Source organism: Perca fluviatilis, chromosome 10 (genome assembly GCF_010015445.1).
Source record: "Perca fluviatilis chromosome 10, GENO_Pfluv_1.0, whole genome shotgun sequence".
Lineage (NCBI taxonomy): Eukaryota > Metazoa > Chordata > Actinopteri > Perciformes > Percidae > Perca > Perca fluviatilis.
In genome coordinates this window covers 38,707,920-38,717,919 of record NC_053121.1, presented here as the reverse complement: position 1 = coordinate 38,717,919, position 10,000 = coordinate 38,707,920, and the positions used below count along the sequence as shown (strand labels likewise).

The 10,000-nt window shown below is 43.4% G+C and overlaps 1 protein-coding gene across 1 annotated transcript in view; it reads left to right on the top strand.

The window, feature by feature from the left end:
• arap3 (ArfGAP with RhoGAP domain, ankyrin repeat and PH domain 3) overlaps window positions 1-8,579 on the top strand; it is a 58,786-nt gene extending 50,207 nt beyond the window's left edge. The window contains exons 34-38 of the mRNA XM_039813096.1: window positions 65-100; window positions 1,082-1,100; window positions 1,540-1,677; window positions 3,105-3,143; window positions 7,876-8,579. Of these exons, the coding sequence (XP_039669030.1) occupies window positions 65-100; window positions 1,082-1,100; window positions 1,540-1,677; window positions 3,105-3,143; window positions 7,876-8,361 (718 nt within the window). The 3' untranslated portion in view covers window positions 8,362-8,579. The remainder of the gene's footprint in view (window positions 1-64; window positions 101-1,081; window positions 1,101-1,539; window positions 1,678-3,104; window positions 3,144-7,875) is intronic.
• Window positions 8,580-10,000: the final 1,421 nt, after the last annotated feature.

Genomic DNA, 10,000 nt, shown 5'->3' with positions numbered 1-10,000 from the left:
CAAACTGTTTAATATGACCCCTCAGGGCCCAGTCCCAAACTGAATATTTGTGTTGTTCCTGCAGGTGGGGGTTCACGGTGATGTCAGACAAACACCAGCTGTAAGTATCTATGATGTCTGAGAGAAGTACTCTGATCTGTTACTGCAGTTAAAATAAGTACTAATACTAAAGTGTAGAAATACTCAGGGCTAGATTTATCAAGCCGTTTGCGCCTGTTTCCAGGCGCTAATTGGTCGCAGAGACGGACGTAACCGATGCGGGCTATTTACAAACAGGGACACTTGGGTAAAATGGCAGATTGTCGCCACATGAGCGAGAAGAGACGAGCTGCGCTTTCAATATGCGTTCGTGGGAGGGTCGTGGGGAAAGTGGGAGTTCCACCCAAAAAGGTGGGAGGAGAAGCGCAAAGTGCCCCTAATTATATATCCCGTGGTATTTACAAAGACTGTCAGTAAGAGCGCGCCTCTATTCTGCGGGAAACTCTCCGCCTCTTAAAGCCGGTCTAAACCAGCCGCAGTCCAGTTTCCTCGTAGACCTTTATGCCGCTGGTGAAATGGCAACAGTAATCTGAGCTAGACGAAGACATAGGCGAGGCTGAACATATTTTTAACACAAGAATCACACTTTGTCAGTGAACACAACATCATTTAGCGTAACAGATCAAGCAGCCATGTAATATTAGAGTTACTGGAAGAAATCAAAGATGAAATTGAATCTCCCACTCAGCGTTCACATCCCATTCCAGCAGTTGTTAAACTCCTCGCTACATTACAGATATTGGCATCAGGATCATTTCAAACAGTCATAGCATCAGCAGTGGGAATATCACAGCAGCACCCAGCCGTATCATAGCACCAGTACCGCTTTGCTACAGCGCAATCTACGGTCTAGTGGGCGGAGAAAGACGCTGATTGGCTGATGGGGGTCAGGGTTGATAAATACTACGCAAAATGTGGAAGCATAGCGTGCGCTATTACCGAACTCGCATAAACAGACGCAGCGCAAACTGCGCTAGTGTTAGTAAATCAGGCCCTCTGTTACAAGTTAGCAAGTCCTGCATTCAGAACTTTTAACTTAAAGGTGCTTTCACACCGACCTTGTTTGTTGCGTGTGTGTGTGTGTGTGTGTGTGTGTGTGTGTGTGTGTGTGTGTGTGTGTGTGTGTGTGTGTGTGTGTGTGTGTGTGTGTGTGTGTGTGTGTGTGTGTGTGTGTGTGTCTCAGTGTCTGCTGCTGTAGCTGAGCGTGGCTGGATCAATTTGATAACTGACTCACGCTGGGGCCCGAGCTCCCTCAGTATTGCCTGAGTCATGTGAATAGCTGTGTCCCCTCTTTTTTGGGGCTTTTGTTGTTTTTTTTTTTTTGTATTATATATATGTGTGGGTTGTACTTTTTTGTTTTATATATATGTGTGTGTGTGTGTGTGTGTGTGTGTGTGTGTGTGTGTGTGTGTGTGTGTGTGTGTGTGTGTGTGTGTGTATGAAAGTGCTGTATAAATAAAGTCTGATTGATTTCTCTCTCTCTGTGTGGTAATTCTGCAGAACGATGACCCGGGTCCCCCGGTGCTGAGGCGACACTCGTCCTCAGATATCTCCAAGCAGAAGTTCGGCACGATGCCGCTCGTCCCAATCAGAGGAGACGAGAGCAACAGCAGCATGCTGTCGGCCAATCAGACGCTGGTCAGTCCTCAAAGTCCCAGCCTCAAGTTATTATCACAGGAAAGAAGTCTGTAATCCACTTTCTCTTAGTCTCTAAATCCACTTTCTCTGAGTCTCTAAATCCACTTTCTCTGAGTCTCTAAATCCACTTTCTCTTAGTCTCTAAATCCACTTTCTCTTAGTCTCTAAATCCACTTTCTCTTGGTCTCTAAATCCACTTTCTCTGAGTCTCTAAATCCACTTTCTCTGAGTCTCTAAATCCACTTTCTCTGAGTCTCTAAATCCACTTTCTCTGAGTCTCTAAATCCACTTTCTCTTAGTCTCTAAATCCACCTTCCTCTGAGTCTCTAAATCCACCTTTCTCTGCGTCTCGTCTCTAATCCACTTTCTCTGTCGGTCTCTAAATCCACTTTCTCTAGTCTCTAAATCCACTTTCTCTGAGTCAATCTAAATCCCTTTCTGTGGCCTCTAAATCCACTTTCTCTGAGTCTCTAAATCCACTTTCTCTGAGTCTCCTAAATCCATTTCTCGTCTCCTAAATCCACTTCTCTCACGATCTCTAAATCCACTTTGTCCTAACCACTTCTCTGAGTCCTAAATCCACTTTCTCTAGTCTCTAAATCCACTTTCTCTGAGTCTCTAAATCCACTTTCTCTGATCTCTAAATCCACTTTCCTTTGCGTCTCTAAATCCACTTTCTCTGGTTCTCTAAATCCACTTTCTTTTGAGTCTCTAAATCCACTTTCCTGGGCTCTAAATCCACTTTCTCTTAGTCTCTAAATCCACTTTCTCTGAGTCTCTAAATCCACCTTCTCTCTGAGTCTCTAAATCCACTTTTGCGTCTCTAAATCCACTTTCTCTGAGTCTCTAAATCCACTTTCTCTGAGTCTCTAAATCCACTTTCTCTGAGTCTCTAAATCCACTTTCTCTGAGTCTCTAAATCCACTTTCTCTGAGTCTCTAAATCCACTTTCTCTGATTCTCTAAATCCACTTTCTCTTAGTCTCTAAATCCACTTTCTCTTAGTCTCTAAATCCACTTTCTCTTAGTCTCTAAATCCACTTTCTCTGAGTCTCTAAATCCTCTTTCTCTGAGTCTCTAAATCCACTTTCTCTTAGTCTCTAAATCCACTTTCTCTTAGTGAATCCACTTTCTCTGAGTCTCTAAATCCACTTTCTCTTAGGGCCCTATTTTAACGATCTAAGCGTACGGCGTGAAGCGCCTGGCGCAGGTGCGTTTAGGGCGAAGTGTCCAAATCCACTTTAGCTAGTTTGACGGTGGAAAAAAGGGTCTTTCAAATTTCAGAAAGATGGAATTATTTTACAGGGTTGTTTTTCTGAAAATAATTCAACTAAAACTAATCGGAGCTAACTTTACAACGAGAGGTCTGAAACTAGTTCAGTGTTTTGTAGATATTTAAAATATATTTCTACTTTCTTCTCTCTGCAGAGAAAGTTGCACGACAGAAGGACGCTCTCCATGTACTTTGTGAGTATTTAAAACTTTTATTTTGAGAGCATTTTCTTGAATGTATTTGCTGCATTATTGATCTATATATCAGGGTTTCTGCCGTGTCTTACAAAGTCTTGTGTTCTAGGTCTTAAAGGGTAACTACCATTTTAAACAGGTCTTAATGATGCTCTTTATATTCTTTATGTTGCAGCCAATCTGCTTTTGTGTTATTGTCAGATTGAGATAAAGCAGATTTTATTCTTCAGCTTTGGAGAAGTGCAAGTTTAGCGATACTTAGGGCTGTGTTGAAGTCAGTTGGTAACAACGTTATTTAACCATCTGATGAACTATATGAGAATCTGTAACATGAACTCAAGATACAACAGGGAATATTTTGTCATTGTGTTTTAGGCGCCTGCCATATCTTAGTTTCCCTTAAAGGTTTAAAGGGGTGATAGAATGATTATATAGGGTATTTATCACTGTTCCTTAAGGTCTCCTAATGGGGTATGTAACATTGGTTGGGCTGAAAACTGCCCGAATGCTATTTTATTAGGCCCTTAACTACCCTGTGAATATGGCTCTATTTGGAACAAGAGCTTTTCTTCCAAATATGGTATGCTCATGAATATTCAGAATGAGCTACGTGCTGATTGGTTTGAGCAAACTACATAGAAACACATGGGAGACTGGACAGCAGGTCTCACTGCAAAGTTATACATTGTTTGTCGGGCTATTACGTTATTAAAATTCACTTCTGAGACTTTTTAGGCGAGAAATTCAACTATATAAAGCTCAAATATGGGAGCTTTTACGAAAATTGATGGCTTATTGCAAATTTGGTAAGACTGTGTGTCGGAGTTCAGCTGCTGGCTGCCTGTGTTGCTGCCTCGCTGCCCGGCCTGCCTTCCTCCACAGATCCCGGCCTGCAGCTCCCCTCTTCCTGCTAGATAAAGTCCGTTTGTGAAAAAAAAAAAATTTCACCATTATTTTTAAAACACAAAAACTTCAAAAAAATCCCATTAAAAAAAGCCCGGCCGCAAATGGTCCGTGTGTGGAGGGGGGGCGCCGCCCCCCTCTTTTTTTCCCCCCCCCCCCCCTTCCCCCCCTTCCTTTTTCCCGGGGGCCCCCCGCCGTCGCATAACTAGAGTAGCTATATTTACAGTTTGAATTTTTCAAGCCACTTATACAACATATCTCTAAAGGTCTTAAAGCTAACAACGGTGTCCGATTTCAAGTTAATGAATTTTTGTGAACAGTGGGGGTTTCGTTAGCTATGACTGTCCATTCAATCCTAGCTATGTGTAGCTAGCTACAAATCACGGATAGTTAGCTTCATTTTCCGCAAAATTTGTGTATATTTACAGTTTGAATTTCGTCACGCCACTTACACAACATCTCCTAAAGGTCTTATAAAGCTAACAACGGTGTCCGATTTCAAGTTAATGAATATTTGTGAATTTCAGAGGAATTCCAAGAGGAGCTAGCTCTCATTGATAGAGCTACATCCAGCCGCAGGCTCTATCAATGAGACTCAGGGACAAGCGCGTTTATTTCCCCAATCGTTTGTTTAAATAACTCAACACATTATAATTACACACATTAAAAGATTAACTGGAACCTGTGGTAACAGTATTGCGGGCGCAAGCTCGCTTCGACCGTGCTTTCACTCACATACACCGGGCATTTAGCTAGCAGGAAGAGGGGAGCTGCAGGCCCTGGAGCTCTGTCAGAGCAGCGGCGTTTAGTAGTCCATTATCCAAAAACCGGTGACTTTGCGCGGGTATGGAGTGCTGTGGGCTGCCAGTCGTGACGGAGCTCCAAGTACCTCAGAGCAGGCCGGGGTGTGTGAAGGAAGGCAGGTCGGGCAGCAAGGCAGCACCGGCGCTGAATTCCGACACACAGTCGGACAAAATTTGCAATTAGCCATCCATTTTCGTAAAGTGGCCCATATTTGAGCCTTACATAGTTGATTTCTCGCATAAAAAGGTTTCAGAAGTGAATTTTGTAATGGAATAGCAGAGATCTGCGTGACCTAGCTAGATTCTGAAGACTACCTGATCTCAGGTCAGTTGTGTAGCCTATGTAAATGTTGGGGCGTGACCGTTCTCTTAATACACCCATGGGCTGACAAAGGTTCCGGTTTTTGGGAGGTTGACGTCAACTTCCAGCTTTGTTGAGATTCGCCCGTTTTCAGCGTCAGTTTCAAAATATGAGATTTTCATAGTAAAGGGGTGTCAATGGGACTTTGAGCTTCTATGTATGTCCTATTTACCCACCGAACTGTCGTTATTCAACTATGACAGGGTAAAATCGGTTTTGCATTCTATCACCCCTTTAAATACTCCTTCAGGTAGACAGGATCTTCAGAGAGTTGGGACAGTTAACCTGTGCTGTCTATCTTAAATCTCTCTTCAAATGATATTTCATTCAATGTTTCTGTGTAAGTCATCAAAGTCTCCCAAACCTTCTTCACGTTGTGCTGCTGAGAGTTGTGATATAGGTCTTACTTTTATTTTATAATGGTTTTTAAAAAGTCTTATATTTGTCTTGGTGGAACCTGCAGAAACCCAGATAGATATATATATATATATATATATATATATATATATATATATATATACACATTATGTATTTGTGTGTTTCCTGTAAACTCAACTGAACCCTAAACCAAACTAAACTAAACTAACCTAAAGTAAACTCAACTATACATATGTGTGTTTGCATGTAGCCCAAACTAAACTAAACCAGGAATGCACCAGATTCAGATTCAGCTGAATATTGGGCTTTTTGACGGGGTTGAGTTTCTGCAGAAACTTAGAATTCTTTCCCAGCGAACCCGAAACCTACGCTTGCACTACGCGCATTACGCTGGTCACCGTAGTGACGGCGCCGTTGATCACGGGAAGGTGTTTACGTAGGTGGAGCGTTCAATGCAGCAGGCTGTGAGGAAGTGGACATGGATCTGGTGAGCAGAACAAGTTGTTGTTTGGCAGAACTTTCAGTCAAAAGAAGGCCATTCAAGTCCAGCTACATGTTCAATCTGTTCAATGCTGATTGGTCTGGTGGTGGCAAGGACCCTAAACTATACACAACATGGCCGCTGTTACAACATCTGGTCTGAAACATCTGAAAGAATACGAGTTGTACATGAAGGAATCTCCAGACAGCAGCCAGAATGCAGCAACTTCAGGTACAGCAAAGGAAGGACAGTCTCTGTTTACTTCATTCATGTGTTTACTGTGTTCATGGGCTGAGGATGGGAGGAGGAGTCAGCACAATCTCAACCAGGGGGTTCAGGATTCGGTAGAACCCCAAAAATCTGGATTTGGTGCATCCCTCAACTAAACTAAACCAAACTAAACCGAACTAAACTAAACTAGGGGTGGAACGGTACACAGAAGTCACGGTTCGGTTCATACCTCGGTTCAGACATCACGGTTCAGTACGATGGAGGGAAAAGCAAAACAAAAATGCAGAAGGCAATTCTTTTTATTGTGCATGTCTCAGGCTGAACCACCTAGTGTTCTACAGTCTGTCCCCTGAGCTAGCTGTCTCAGGCTGAACCACCTAGTGTCCTACAGTCTGTCCCCTGAGCTAGCTGTCTCAGGCTGTACCACCTAGTGTCCTACAGTCTGTCCCCTGAGCTAGTTGTCTCAGACTGTACCACCTAGTGTTCTACAGTCTGTCCCCTGAGCTAGCTGTCTCAGGCTGAACCACCTAGTGTTCTACAGTCTGTCCCCTGAGCTAGTTGTCTCAGACTGTACCACCTAGTGTCCTACAGTCTGTCCCCTGAGCTAGCTGTCCCAGGCTGTACCACCTAGTGTCCTACAGTCTGTCCCCTGAGCTAGCTGTCCCAGGCTGTACCACCTAGTGTTCTACAGTCTGTCCCCTGAGCTAGCTGCAACCGTGTAAAGTAAGATGTGAACGGTAAACAGTAAGTACCCCACATCATCTCCAGACTCCATCTAGAACTTGTAAACAAAATAAGACAGTCAGCTATAAAAATATGAAAATACAGCATCTCTGTTCTCTGCAAAGACAAACTAAATCACCTGATTAATAGCCTGACAAGCCAGCCCCACATCCTGGTGTTGGGTCTGGGAACTCACCATTGACGGAGCTCTATCTGAGGGGCGGGATAAAACAGTTGTCTTTCAAATTCCCTCTGCACCAATAGGATAGCGCTACATCCATACCATAACTGCAGCTACATAGGTGCCGATCAGAGCTCCAGAGCTAAGGCGGGGCTACAGATTAGGTCTTCCTAAAGAACCCACGTATCTAACAGTAGTTCCGTGTTACATTCATTAATTGGCACGCAAGATTTATTTATTTTTATACTGTGTATTCTCCGTGTAAATTCATGCACCGAACCATGACGCCCGTACCGTATCGGTTCAATACGAATACATGTACCGCTCCACCCCTAAACTAAACTAAACTACTAAACTAAAATAAACTAAACTAAACTAAACTAAACTAAACTAAACTACTAAACTACACTAAACTAAACTACACTAAACTAAACTAAACTACTAAACTACACTAAACTAAACTACTAAACTAAAATAAACTAAACTAAACTAAACTAAACTAAACTACTAAACTACACTAAACTAAACTAAACTACACTAAACTACTAAACTACACTAAACTAAACTACACTAAACTACTAAACTAAACTACACTAAACTACTAAACTAAACTACTAAACTAAACTACACTAAACTAAACCAAACTAAACTATCTGTATGTTTGCGTGCAGCCGATGAAGGTGCAGCCCGATTCGTTGTCGGAGCGCTGGGAGTCACATGACCCCCCCAAGGACTCGTTGTCGGAGTGCTGGGAGTCACATGACCCCCCCGAGGACTCGTTGTCAGAGCGCTGCGAGTCAGCTGACCCCCAAGAGCCGCTGTACGAGGAGGTGGGAGACTTCGGCCTGCAGGTGCTCAGATCTCTGGAGACCAGCTTCCTGTCGGGCGGCCTCGCCGAGACGCAGGAGGTCCCCGACAGCCCGCCGCTCACGCTGGTTCCCCTGGAAACGGGACACGCGGAGCGCGTCATCGTCCCTGGCTGCGGCGGCGGCGTCTCCGTGAAGCCTCTGGAGGCGAGCGCCGAAGGAGACGGCATGTCTACTGCGGCGGAGAGAGTCTGCACGGCGTCCCAGGAGCTGCTGCTGCAGGAACTGTCGTCTGCCTTCACCAGGAAGAGCCAGGAGGAGGAAGAGGAGGAGAGGCCATACGATGTCTGACAGGAGGAAGAGGAGGAGGAAGAGGAGGAGAGACCATACGATGTCTGACAGGCGGTGTCCACGGTGCTGTTTTTCTTCAGGGTTATAGAGGATACTAGCCTGACCAGCCAGACCCACATCCAGATGTTCAATCTGAGGGGCGGGATAAACTGTTGTCTTTCAAATTCCCTCTGCACCAATAGGATAGCGCTCCAACCAATCAGAGCAACGCTAGCTGATAGATTAAACTTTAAACTCTGAACACATCTTCCCTTTTTTAAGAATGACTTCAGAGCCGTTCTTTGTTCTTTTCTCAAAGAAAAGATGAACTCCAAGTCTTCAGAAGACCTCTGTTCACCAGCAGCAGCCATAAGCCCCGCCCACCAACTCTATACGCGATGTGATTGGCCTGACTAGAATTAGTTTTTTCCAGCTCGCAAGTCAACGGAGAGTTGCTAGACTGACCCTGGCTGCAGATTATATTTGCTGCAACTAGCGTGGTCTAGATTTCTAGGCTAAGAGGATCAGGATCGGGCATCGAGAACCGGCTCCAACTTGGAACCACTTTTTTTATTGCAATCGTTTGGAAAATTTGGTTTTGGAATTGGATCATCGGTTCCAAATTTAACACCCGCAAGTTTTAGTTTCCGTACCTCCAAGACGCTGGTTGAGTAGCGCGGAGGAGAGGCGTAAACGTAGCAGAAGAGGTTCCTGTCTGGACCACGACGCAGCGCTGTGGATGTCGGGAATCAAACCATCACCACGGAGAAGAATCACAGCAGCAAACTGGAGCTGATATATCATATCGTTACATATCTTTGTGTTGTTTAAAGCCAGATAACAGAGTGCAGTGTGGTCTTTTCCTCTGACTTCATCACGTGGTCATCACGTGTTTATTAATAACTTCTTGATGTCTGAACTGGTTACACTGGAAAGAGAATATTAACACTTATTTAGCCAAAGTGTGGATGTATTATGTGCGTTATATCACAGCCTGTTTGTATCTTAACTGATGAATAAATCCATACATGTTTTCTAGTTTTTAATACTGTGACAGAAGCAAAGTTTCTCATCCGGTTCAGATATAATAGAGTGAAAAATGTGGCTTCACATTGGATAAAAAGACCGTCTCTGACAGCTTCTGTTGGAACAAAATGTCAAAAAGAAGCAGCAAAAACCAAAAGGATATACGACAAAACTTTGAAATAACGTTGAACAAAGTGAAAAAAACATTTAAGAAAGTGACGAAACATTATATTAAAGATTGAAAACCTGACGAAAAGCCTTGAAAAAAGCTGTTTTTAGACATTTTAATGCACAAATGTTTCATATTTTATCTTCTATGTGAAATGAAAAGTTAGAAGTCTCCTGTTGTTTGAAGCCACATTTTAATGCAGAAAAGTTACAGTTGTATATTATTTCTATTTTTTTTTTTTTTTTTTTTTTTTTTTTTTTTTTATTTGTTTGTCGTTGTGTATTATTTACTTTTCTGTTTCTGTTTTTTCTGTTTTTGGCCCTTTTTTCTCCGTCTCTCTCAACGTTTTCTACCTGTGTGTGTGTGTGTGTGTGTCTCTGTGTCTGTGTGTGTCTGTGTGTGTGTGTGTGTGTGTGTGTGTGTGTGAGTGTGTGTGTCTCTGTGTCTGTGTGTGTGTGTGTGTGT